The sequence below is a fragment of the Oncorhynchus nerka genome, linkage group LG2 (assembly GCF_034236695.1).
Source record: "Oncorhynchus nerka isolate Pitt River linkage group LG2, Oner_Uvic_2.0, whole genome shotgun sequence".
NCBI classification, from domain to species: Eukaryota; Metazoa; Chordata; class Actinopteri; order Salmoniformes; family Salmonidae; genus Oncorhynchus; species Oncorhynchus nerka.
The window spans coordinates 42,888,863-42,902,073 of record NC_088397.1 but is presented as its reverse complement, the minus strand read 5'-3'; the positions used below and the strand labels follow the sequence as shown (position 1 = coordinate 42,902,073).

Genomic DNA, 13,211 nt, shown 5'->3' with positions numbered 1-13,211 from the left:
ATGCATCCATGTCGGATTCAGGTTTCCTGTAGAGTTGGAAATAATGGAATTCTAATTTTGGTAGACTACATCTTTTAAAATTCGAGCAGCGCTGCAAAATTAATTTCTCACAGAAAATAACATATTTTGTTTCTTCTTGCTGAGACAAGCAATATTATCCCACCCACACCCATGTGTCAAAACGGCTGTCCATCTCATTATTACACTTGGAACTGTGACAGCAGCAAACCCAGAGCTGGCCAGCTGTAGGCTACGCATCTGGCTAAGAGGCGGGCATGGGCTGGTCTGTGAACGCCCGCGTGGAATAACTTGTGTAGAGAAGGAAGGAGGGAGGTGGAGTACAGAGCAGTAGTGTAGTGTAGAAACCGCGTTCTCTGTCTTCAGTCTCTGGTCCACGCAGTCTGAGCTCATCAGCCAGCGGTTGGAGTAGAGCTCTGCTTGACGCGCAAAGAGCAGGTCATCAGGCTACTCCCCTACAATGCGCTGCCTGTCAGCGGTGCGGCAACAGCTGTAGCTAGCGCGGTAGAGCGGCACGTCACTTTCATGGTCTCTCCAGCCAAAACTGCACTATCTTTGGACAGTTTGTTAAGTGCGCTTCTTCAGAGAAAGGCTGTTGGTGTCCGGTTTCCCTGAATATCTCTCTCTCTCTCTCTCTCTCTCTCTCTCTCTCTCTCTCTCTCTCTCTCTCTCTCTCTCTCTGTGGCTGGCTCTCCCGGTCTCATCGCGGGGGGCTGGCGTGTGATCTGATCTCCGACCTGTCCTCGCGACTCACCGGGAGGGGGGACACGACACAATCACCACCCAACACGCGCTCTACTGGGGCCAGGCTGTGCGAGTCACGGATCGCTCCCGAGTCGCCCCGCGCGCTCGCCCTTGGGCTTGCGCCCATGGAGGGGGACGTCATGGACAAACTGGGGGACATGGCCTCGGTGTATGAGTTCGACCCGATCACCGGGAACATCCCCGCTACTAAAGTAGAGATCACCGTCTCATGCAGGTAAGTTCTTAACCCCGAGTGGACCGGTAGTCTCTGATCTTCAGTTCTAAGTTCTTCCAAAATTGTTCCAAAGCTGTGCTATTCTTAACCGCAGTGGTCCGTGTTCAGTTTTGGACGTTCACGTGTAGGAATATCCCAAGGGTTTTCGTGTACGCTGTGATGTTTTTAAAAGAACATACAGTTAGTTTTACATTTGATAACACACCACTTAGCAAGTCGTCTTCAACTGCTGTTGAGTCCTGACGACTGGCCGCGCGTTATGGTGAGGACAGATAGCCTATGGATCGTAGATATACAATGAGTGTACAAAACATTAAGAACACCTGCTCTTCCCATGACTGGCCAGGTGAATCCAGGTGAAAGATAAGATCCCTTATTGATGCCACTTGTTAAATCCACTTCAATCAGTGTAGATGAAGGGGAGGAGACACGCTAAATAAGGATTGTTAAGCCTTGAGACAATTGAGACATGGATGTGTGGCATTCAGAGGGTGAATGAGCAAGACCAAATATTTAAGTACCTTTGAATGGGGTATGTGCAACTCAGTATTAGGAAGGTGTCCTTAATGTTTTGTACACTCAGTGTATAGTCTTGTGATTGTGCATAGCGTCAGTGCAAGATAGGGTCAGTGCAGATAGTTCGGGTAACCATTAATCAACTGGAGATCATTAGCAAGCACACTGTAGCAGCGTCACATAGTCAATTCAATATTAGGAAGGTGTTCCTAATGTTTAGTATACTCCATGTAGACTTGTAGGCGAATGGATACGGGAGACTCACTGAGAGTGGAGGGGTTTTGGGTGGGACTGCTATCTGCATTCGACTAAGGTAGGCTGTGGCTGAATAATACAGGTTAGGAAGTTACAGCTGAGACGTCACTATCACAAGTGTTGTTATCTTTTTCACATCAGCTTTTAAAAAAATTAGGGATCAATTCTTTCATTGAGGAAAGTTACACTTGGATTGAAAAAAATGTGTCATTTAAACAGACATGTGCTCTTTGTTTGTTATGTAATTATCACTGTGCTACAGTGCCACTTTCCATCCAGCCGCTCTCCAGAATCTAGCTGGATGAATCACTTTTAATAGATCGGCTGGCTGCACTGTGTCACCATGTATTGGCTAATTATTTAGTTGTTGTTGGTGGTGAGTGATGCTCCAGTGTAGAGTGCAGGTTGCAGGAATACGTGCACTTTGATGCACCCGCAGTGCACGGTATGTTTGAATGTGAGTCTGTGGGTCTTTAAGTGATTCGAGAGTCCGCTTAAGTCCACTTTGCAGTGTGTGTGTCAAAATCAAATGACATTTTATTGGTTGTGCACAGTAAAAATATTTTGCAGATATTATTGCAGGTGCCACAAAATGCTTATGTTTCTAGCGCCAACAGTGCAGTGATATCTAAAAATACAAACCAAAACACACAAATCCATAAAATAAAAATTAAGAAATTAAGAGATATGAGAACGAGAAATCAGTCCGGAATATAAATATGTATATAAAGTGTGTGTACAGCAGAGTTATATATGATGACTAGAATACAGTATATACATATGAAGTGGGCAAACCAGTACGTAAACATTATTAAAGTGATTAGTGTTCAATAACTATGTACAGTACATAGGGCAGCAGTCTCTAAGTTGCAGGGTAGAGTACTGGGTGATAGCCGGCTAGTAACAGTGACTATGGTTCAGGGCAGTGTACAGGGCGGAGGCCGGCTAGTGGTGACAATTAACAGTCTGATGGCCTTGAGATAGAAGCTGTTTTTCAGTCTCTCGGTCCCAGCTTTAATGCACCTGCATCGTGGCTCGGGTGGCTGAGGTCCTTGATTATCTGCTTGGCCTTCCTGTGACACCAGGTGCTGTAGATGTCCTGGAGGGCAGGCAGTGTGCCCCCGGTGATGCATTAGGCTGACCCCACCACCACCCTCTGGAGACCCCTGCGGTTGCGGTCGGTGCAATTGCCGTACTAGGTTGTGATACATTCCGACAGGATGCTCTCAATGAAGCATCTATAGAAGTTTGTGGGATTTTTTATTTTGCCCCCTGAGATTGAAGAGGTGCTGTCGTGCCTTCTTCACCACACTGTCTGTGTGAATGGACCATCTCAGGTTGTCAGTGATTTGCACGTCGAGGAACTTAACGCTTTTCACCTTCTCCACTGCTGCCCTGTTGATGGGAGCATGCTCTCTCCACTGCCTCCTGAAGTTCACGATCAGCTCCTTAATTTTGTTCATTTTTATACGTTTGGAAAAAATGATAAAAAAAACAGTTTTTGCTTTGTCATTATGGGGTATTGCTTGTGTTGTGGTTAAATACGGTGCTTCGCGCTTTCAGTTTTGTGCCACCTGTACACAGTTTTAGGTTTGGATAAGTTCCAATAGTCACAGTGGGAACAAAATCCTCTATGCACTTCCTGATGAACTCGGTCACCGAGTCAGTGTATAAGCCAATACTATTCTCAGAGGCAACCCAAAACAGTTCCTAGTCCACGTGAACAAAACAATCTTGAAGCATGGATTTCTGATTGGTTAGGCCAACGTTGAACTGAACAGTTCTTACCACAGGTACTTCCATTTGAAGTTTCTGCCTATAAGAGGGGGGGGGGCAGCAATGTGGAGGCCTGATCTGATTTGCTGAAGGGTGGGTGGGGGAGGGCCTAGTCGCCACCCCGGAAGGGAAAGGAGCAATTGCGAAGAGTGCTTGATGCGCAAGTAGCACAGGAGATGTTGATAGAATTTCAGAAGCGTTTTCCTCAGATTTCCTATTTTAAAGGGTCGGACGCGAGAGTTTTTACTCACTAAAGTAACAACACAGTTTGGTGAAAGACAGTAACTTAGTTGTAGTCACAATGTGGTTATCTATAACTACAAACATAGTTATATTTGACAGTTTTTACATATGAACTTATTTCCGGATGTCTTCGGAACTACATACAGTGCACTATTACTCAACGTCATATGGAGAACTGGTGCTGCCTAGCTGGTCCCAGCTGGCTAACGTTAGCTACTAGCCATACTAGAATGTATTTACATTCCAAACCAAGTGTTGGCGCTGGGGAGCTACTATGTACAGTTGAAGTCAGAAGTTTACATACACCTTAGCCAAATACATTTATACTCAGTTTTTCACATCTACTCGAAACAGTGCCTGAGGAAGGCTGTATCAAGGACCCCACACACCCTAGCCACAAGCTGTTCTCTCCCTTACTGTTGTGCAGATGGTATCAGAGCATGAGTTCTGATAGAAACGGTCTCTGAGCCTTTTGGTATGTACAAGCCATCAGACTGCTGAACACTTGTACTGGACTGACCACCTGCTTTGATTGTCCACACCTTAACACATATGCACTCATGCATGCACACACCCACACAGACATACACAAACACACATATACATTCATGCTACACACACACACACACACACCCATCACAACTGCTGCTGCCAGACTCCTATTATACCGCTCAATTAATACACTTGCCCCCCTTCCCCAATACACGTGTAAATATTGGACCATAAATCGTGCCTTCCTGTATTATACTTATGCTTAAATGTTTATTCTATTCTACTGCTATTTACTTTGTTTTGTATTCTTATTTTGTATTATTTCTTGGTGTTCTTGCATTGTCGACAAAGGAATCTACAAGTAAGCGTTTTGTTGAACGACGTATACCATGCAAATCGTGTACACACGACTAATAAAACTTGAACATGAGCTGAAAACCAGCTGCGGTGCTGAGCGTGAATGTGAAGCCTGCAGTCTTTATTTCCTACCGACCTACCGGTACATTGTGAGTGTCAGCAGTGACGGAGATAAGCCGTGTAAATTCAATGTGGACTTACCTCACTATGGAGTGAGTCCACTGACTAAATCAAATTACAGCATTTAGCTGAATGATTGAGTCAAAATTGCGCAACATCAAGCAGAATAAGACCAAATTGCACCCCACTGGGCACACACTGGTTGAAACTATGTCGTTTCCACAGCATTTAATTGAATTTACGTTAAACCAACGTGGAATATATGTCGAATTGATGTCTGTGCCCAGCGGGGGTCACACTTAAAAACACACTCTTTCAAGTGTGGGTGGGCGGCCCCTCTACCTCTCCATAACTCTCTTTTGTTAAATGTAGGTGTTAAGAAGCACTCAGCCAAATGGAGTGAGTCCACTGACTAAATCAAGACTTAATCCATTTGGCTGAGTGCTTCTTAACACCTATGTTTAACAAAGAGAGTTATGGAGAGGTAGAGGGGGTGCAATTGGGTCTCATTATGCTTGAGGGTGTGCAATTTTGGCTCGATCATTCAGCTAAACGCTGTAATTTGATTCAGATGCAGTGGCACCTTTCCTTGTCCCATTGTATTGTACTGCTGAGGTGACTCATCTCTTTGAGCGGTTTGATTCCATTGGCTTTCAGAGAGTGTTCCAGAAAGATGAGGATATGGGAAAACGTGTGTGTGTGTGTGTGCACGCGTGTGCGTGTGTGTGTGCGTGTGTTTGTGTGCGTGCGTGCGCATGTGTGTGTGTGTGTGTGCATGCGTGCATGTGTGTGTGTGTGCGTGTGTGCGTGTGTGCGCGTGTGTGTGTGCGTGCGTGTTAGTGATGCGCGGGTCAGCTGTTTGTTCACCCGCCCCGCAATTGCTAATAACCCATCCGCAACCACCAGACTATATGTGATAAAATGAATGTCTGAGGCCCGCACCCGACCTTAACCCACAAATTAGTTGATTGAAAATGCTCTGTAGGCTGCAGTCAGAGATGTCAGAACGAGTTTCTGACAGGGGGTGCAGGATACATTTTTTAAAGCCTAATTTAGGTGTTATGATTTCTGACATTTTGGTTGGCATTTTGCTAGTGAACACGTCTATAAGTAGGTACATGCAGCTTCTCTTCTGTCGTTACTGCCATAGAAGACTAAATGAACTGTTGCTCACCAGAATGATATCATAAATCGATGAATGCTTCAAACTATGCAACCTCTTAAGGATTGGACCCTTTTTTTTCAAATTTCTCCTAAAATGACATACCCCTAGATAACTGCCTGTAGCTCAGTACCTGAAGCAAGGATATGCACATTCTTGATATCATTTGAAAGGAAACACGTTGACGTTTGTGGAAATGTGAAAATAATGTAGGTGAATATAACACATTAGATCTAGTAAAAGATAAATCAAAGAAAAAAACATGCGTTTTCTATTTATTTATTTATTTGTTCCATCATCAATGCAAGAGAAAGGCCATAATATAATGTTGCAGTTTGGGAGCAATTAATATTTTGTAGGGGTGTGTGTGTGTGTGTGTGTGTGTGTGTGTGTGTGTGCAAAGTTTCAGATGGATTCAGGGAAGCATTGCAATACTACACAGTATTTTGTACTGGCAAATTGGTCAATTGATACATTTTCAAGTACATAACTATAGGGAACACACATTTTGTATTATCATATCATTTACATGTTTACACACTCCCAGGAATATAAGTTTACACACTCCCAGGAATGTCGTACATGATGGATCATTAGCTTATACAATAACTTTCACACAACTAGATGGCCGGGCAGGGTGGGTGTGGTGCCAGACACAGTAGGGGTTCAAACTGTAGAACCCAGCTCCTACATTTGAATATAAAAATCGATTTTATCAAACAAAACTATGCTACATTTTATCTCTGAGACTCTCAGGATAACAAATCAGAGCAAGATTACTGACTGTAAGTACATTTATTTACCTGCAGAGGTGAATGTATCAGACCAGTTGCCGTGATAAAATGTTGTTGTTGTGCACTCTTGTGAGGCTAGTTGGACGTACTGCCAAATTCTCTAAAAATACATTGGAGGAAGCTTATTGTAGAGGAATGAACATTACATTCTCTGGCAACAGCTCTGGTGGACATGTCCATGGGAGGGAATAGCGGGGGGAGCAGGTAGCTGATTAGTGGAGGCTATTTAGCTGCCTGATGGTCTGAGGGTAGAAACTATTGGCCAGTCTTTCAGTTTTTGCCATGATGTTCCTGCACTGCCGCATCTGAGTGATTGAAGCGGGGAGAACAGGGCATGGCTAGGGTGGCTGGGGTCCCTGATGATCTTCTTGGCCTTCTTGTTGATACCTGGTGTTGTAGGTGTCCTGTAGGGCACCCAAATGGTGATTTTGGCTGCACATATAAATCTCTGAATCTCTGAAGAGCCCTGAGGTCCGTGGTACATCACAGCCTGCAGCCTGGTGCTCCAGTAGAACACTGTGAGGGAAGTTCTTTAGCATACTGATGTTAAAGAGTCGCTGTCGTGCCTTCTTCACTATGATGTCCATGTAATTAGACCATTTCAGCTTCTCTGAGATGTGTACGCCAAGGAATTTGAAGATATTGACTTCTCCACGGGGCCCCGTTGATGAGGATGGGGTCGTGTCCAGCCTGGTTCCTCCTGAAGTCCACAATCAGCTCCTTTATTTTGCTAACATTGAGGGAGAGGTTGTTTACTTGGCACCACGCCATCAGAGTGTCTACATCCTCCCTGTGGGCTGTCTCATTGTTGTTGTAACTGTGTGAGGCCATGCAGTCGTGGGCATACAGAGAATACAGGAGGGGGCTGAGGATGCACCCTTGTGGGGCCCCCATGTTGAGGATCAGTGTCAAGGAGATAATGTTCTGAAATGGTATTTTTTAAATATTTTATTTTACCAGGCAAGTCAGTTAAGAACAAATTCTTATTTTCAATGATGGCCTAGGAACAGTGGGTTAACTGCCTGTTCAGGGGCAGAACGACAGATTTGTACCTTGTCAGCCCGGGGGTTTGAACTTCAACCTTCCGGTTACTAGTCACACGCTCTAACCACTAGGCTACCCTGCCACCCCGTAATGAAAATAAAATAAATAGGGAATGGATAGCATCCACTTCTCATATTTTGTCAACCCATTTTTCACTACCATGTTTTTATGTTTGGATTTGTATTTTGTAATGGATGCTTCTTTTATGCTCCTTTTATGTTGCCTACCTTCACCACCTGGGGGCGGCCTGTCAGGAAGTCTAGGACCCAGTTACATAGGGAGGAGTTCAGACCCAGGGCTGTGAGCTTTGTTATGAGCTTATAGGGCACTATGGTACTGAAGGCTGAGCTGTAGTCGATGTCCAGCATTCTCACATGCTGTATGCATTCCTTTTGTCCAGGTGGGTAAGGGCAGTGTACAGTGCAATGGCGATTGTGAGTCAACATATTCATTGACATTATCTCCAGAGGCAACCCGGAACATATTCCAATCTTGGAATGTATATTCCAATCTTGAATTCTGATTGGTCGGACCAACGCTGTACAGACCTGATCACCGGAGCTTCCCTCTTGAGTCTTTCTTTGTAGGCAGGAAGAATCAAGATGGAGTCATGGTCGGATTTTCCGAAAGGAGGACGGTAGAGGGCCTTATACCCGTGTTTAAAAGGCGTGTAGCAGTGGTCAAGAGTAGAATTTCCGAGCATTAGACAGTCAATGTGTTGGTAATAATTTGGGAGCACGGATCTCAAATTACTTTTGTTTAAACCCCCCCGCAACAATGAACGCTGCCTCCGGGAATCCAGTCTCCAGTTTGTTCAGGGTCCTCTCTCTTTGAGAGCCTTTTTGTTGTCGGCTTGGTGCGGGATGTACACAGCCATGGCGATAATCCCGGTTAACTCTTTCGGAAGTTAAAAAGGAAGATGTTTTATGACCAAGTATTCCAAGTCGGCGGAGCAGAAACTCGCAAGATAGGAGCCCGCTTCCTATCAGCTCGAAAAACTGTTAAATCCTTCCGGTTGTATATAATCCATCTGGGTGATGGAAGAAAGCCAAGTCTCAGAAAAACAGAGTATGTTGCCGGATCTGATGTTCCTCTGGAAGGAGAACCTCGCTCTGAGTTCATCAAGTTTGTAAATTAATGATTGAAGATTGGCAAGTAGTATTCTCAACTACTGTTCCAGAGCAGAAATGTACAAGGGGTTTATCGTTCTACTGCAAGAAATGCTTAATTAATAATAGTTCATATAATATTAGGCTATGTGAAAAGGTTATAGACCTACAGTCAGTGTCCAGATTTCAGTTAGGTCATTATTCGATTTAACCCATCTGAACAGACTGGAGTTTTCTTGATGTGCCATATTTGAAGTCCCAGTCATGTGACTCTCTAATTTGTATAGCGTCATACATACCATAGTCGACAATGCTATAATCCTCTTTTACCATTTCACAAAATCTTTCCCAAACATTACTGTTCTGGCCCTCCCTTCACTTTATTTTCAACTGTCCATTTCATAGCCTTTTCTCTTATTGAATTCAACTCCGACATTGTCCTTTTTGCCTCACTGGATCATCAAGGACTTTTGCTGCCCAAGTTCCCAAAAGCCTGCAGATTGGCGTGTATTTACCAAGTGTACAGTTAGGCCCTGAAGTTTAGGCTTACACACTATTTGCAGGTACACATTTTGAAACAAAAACCTCAATGTAGCATATAGATCAATTGCACAAGAATGATACATTTATGGATTTTTAATGCATTGTTTTCTCTTTATTTAACCTGCCCGCCAACCACCCGCCCTTCATACACACAATATTTCATGACCCTAAACCCACCTGCCCCACAGATATAACCACGGGCACTGCGGTTGTGGGTCAACCCACCTATCACTAGTGTGTGTGTGAGTGTGTCTGTGGTATAATATTGTCACACCTGGAAGTGGTGAAGATGTGTCTTGAGTTGGTGTAGATGGCATTGATGGGGCTCTCATGACCCTTGACCTCTCCTATGGGGGTGAAGTTGTCAACTGCCATTTATCTTTGAATAACAATTCATCTTTGAATAGAATTTCTTCATGTCTGTGACACCAAATGACACATTGCATCAACCTGGCCTTCCAAAACTATACAGACATCATACATCAATCTGTCACACTTCTCAAGTATGTCCACATCCAACCGTTTAATATTTCAAGGCATTACAAATCTATCTTAATGGCTTTTGCTAAGGCTGTGAATGAAATGGCAGTGAATAAAATACATTCAGGATGTATTACTGGCAGGGTTCTAATCTATATTGTAACAGTACATTCTCTCCCCTGCCACCACACGGTAAACACACACACACACACACACACACACACACACACACACACACACACACACACACACACACACACACACACACACACACACACACACACACACACACACACACACACACACACACAGTAATCATAACCATTCAGTGCTGATACATACTGTCAGAGACTACCAAAGGGAGTAAACTACCGGGCCTGTTGAAAATGTCTGGTTATCATAATGGGTGGTACATGTGGGATGGAATATAGAATGTTAATTTTAGAACATCCTATAATATTTATATACAATAATGTATTTTTGCAGAAGACAGCTTTTGTGAGTAAAGGTTGGATAGCCTCCTGAGTATAATTTTTTACATCACATACAGTACCAGTGAAAAGTTTGGACACACCTACTCATTCAAGGGTTTTTCTTTATTGTATTATTTTCTACATTTGTAGAATAATAGTGAAGACATCAACACTATGAAATAACACATATGGAATCATGTAGTAACCACCAAAGTGTTAAACAGATTAAAATATATTTGAGATTTGAGATTCTTCAAAGTAGCCACTCTTTGCCTTGATGACAGCTTTGCACACTCTTGGCTAGGGGAACACTGCTGCACAGCTACGTTCAGGTCTTTTCAGAGATGTTCGATCGGGTTCAAGTCTGGGCTCTGGCGTGGCCACTCAAGGACATTCAGACACTTGTCTCGAAGCCACTCCTGCGTTGTCTTGGCTGTGTGCTTAGGGTCACTTTGTTCCGTTCAACTTTTCCTTGATCCTGACTAGTCTCCCAGTCCCTGTCGCTGAAAAACATCCCCACAGCATGATGCTGCCACCACCATGCTTCACTGTAGGGATGGTGCCAGGTTTCCTCCAGATGTGACGCTTGGCATTCAGGCCAAAGAGTTCAATATTGGTTTCATCAGACCAGAGAATCTTGTTTCTCATGGTCTGAGAGTCTTTAGGTGTCTTTTGGCAAACTCCAAGCAGGATGTCATGTACCTTTTACTGAGGAGTGGCTTCAGTCTGACCACTCTACTGTAAAGGCCTGATTAGTGGAGTGCTGCAGAGATGGTTGTCCTTATGAAAGGTTCTCCCGTCTCTACAGAGGAAGCCTAGATCTCTGTCAGAGTGACCTTCGGGTTCTTGGTCACCTCCCTGACCAAGGCTCTTCTCCCCCGATTGCTCAGTTTGGCCAGGTGGCCAGCTCTAGGAAGAGTCTTGGTGGTTCCAAACTTCTTCCATTTAAGAATGATGCAGGCCACTGTGTTCTTGGGGACCTTCAATGCTGCAGAAATGTTTTGGTGTCCCTTCCCCAGATCTGTGCCTCGACACAATCCTGTCCTTCGACCTCATGGCCAGGTTTTGTCTCCGACATGCTGTGTCAACTGTGGCCCTTATATAGACAGGTGTGTGCCTTTTACAAATCATGTCCAATCAATTTAATTTAGCACAGGTTGAGTCCAATCAAGTTGTAGAAACATGATCAATGGAAACAGGATGCACCGGAGCTCAATTTCGAGCCTCATAGCAAAGGGTCTGAATACTTATGTAAATAAGGTATTTCTGTATTTTTATTTTATATATATTTGTTAAAATGTATTAAAACCTGTTTTCGGTTTATCATTAGGGGGTATTGTGTGTAGAATTACAATTATATCAATTTTAGAATAAGGCTATTACGTAACAAAATGTGGAAAAAGTCAAGGGGTCTGACTACTTTCTGAAGGAACTATAAGTACAATTAAATAGTCTTAATTGGTCAACCATTAACTGGTTGATGAATGGTTGGGTCATTTAGGGTAAAGTCCCTGGTGACTAGGCTAAGCAAGTTGTGATGTACGGTTAGAGATCAGGTGTCAGACAGGGTGAGTTATGGCAAGGTCAAATACTGTAGATCAAAGTAGTGAGAGGAAAACCCCATTACATGATTACATCATGCTGCACTTCCTGTGTTTTTGTTGAATGACCGCTTCTCTTGAGAACGTAACACAGTGTAGCACATGGGTACTTTTTATACGAACTGAATATATTTATTGAAATGGATATTGTACCTGTAAAAATGACAAAACAAATAGAAAATTGGGTAAAAAAAAAGGAAATAACAAAGCTAGTAGTACGGTGTGACAGAGACAAATGGGAAGTGCTGCTTCTGTAATCTGTTATTACTGTTACTACAGTACTTAGAACCCTCAGGGTCCTGAAACTGAGAAACGCATCTATTTTAGTTACTTTACATCTAAGAGATGAAAGGAGGGAGATAAAGAGAGAGTGGATGGAGGTACGGTGAGAGAGTGAGAGAGAGAGACTTCTGGGTTGGTACCATCACACAGTAACATCTCCACTATACTGTACTCAATATATTTAGATATAAATCCCTGAGTCTCCACTTTAAATGAGCATAAAGTTGTATGCATGGTGCCATATGAAACCAGACACTCTCTATCTGTATCTGATGGTTGAGTTCCTATTCCTTTTACAGTGCACTACTTTATACTGTAAAGTAGTGCACTATATAGGGAATAGGGTGCCATTTCGGGCACATCCTATATCTGATGGTTCGTCACTGATCTGGGGCAGATTGGACAGCAGCACATGATGAGGTATTAAATCCTGGAGACTAGACATAATGTAGCTACTGTAGCTCCCACTCACCTTCAAAAAGGGTGTGTGTCCTTGGCTGCTGTACACTTACTGTACTTCTTTACACTATAGAGGGATAGATGGATGCATTGACTGTAGACGTTTATGAAGTGCATGAATATTCAATATTAATATTTAGAGTGTAGAGAATATGTTAAGCGAGAAAGCCAGCAGACAGACGTGGTAATAATCTCAAACACAGCTGTTCAGATCCATCCGCATTTGGCAGGACTGTACGGAAGACGCTAACCTGGTCCAAGATGCGATTGGAATTGGAAAACAGATCTGAGAACAGGCTAGGAAGAAGCTTGTATCTCCACAACTGTCAGTCCCTAAACTGTCACACAACTGTCAGTCCCTAAACTCATTTTCATACACAGGTTCTACTGTCCCCAGGTCAGTCTCAGTCTCCGATAGAAACAGCTGCAGTCTAAAGCCCAGAACAGAACCCAGGTACCTCAGGTCACAAACACTGTGGGGCTCATACTTGCGAACATTAGAAAAAGT

The 13,211-nt window shown here is 43.5% G+C and overlaps 1 protein-coding gene across 1 annotated transcript in view; it reads left to right on the top strand.

Annotated features, from left to right (window-relative positions):
• Window positions 1–521: 521 nt before the first annotated feature.
• Window positions 522–13,211, top strand: part of LOC115135483 (copine-5) — a 213,797-nt gene continuing 201,107 nt past the window's right edge. The window contains exon 1 of the mRNA XM_029670220.2: window positions 522–997. Coding sequence (XP_029526080.1) covers window positions 888–997 — 110 coding nt within the window. The 5' untranslated portion in view covers window positions 522–887. The remainder of the gene's footprint in view (window positions 998–13,211) is intronic.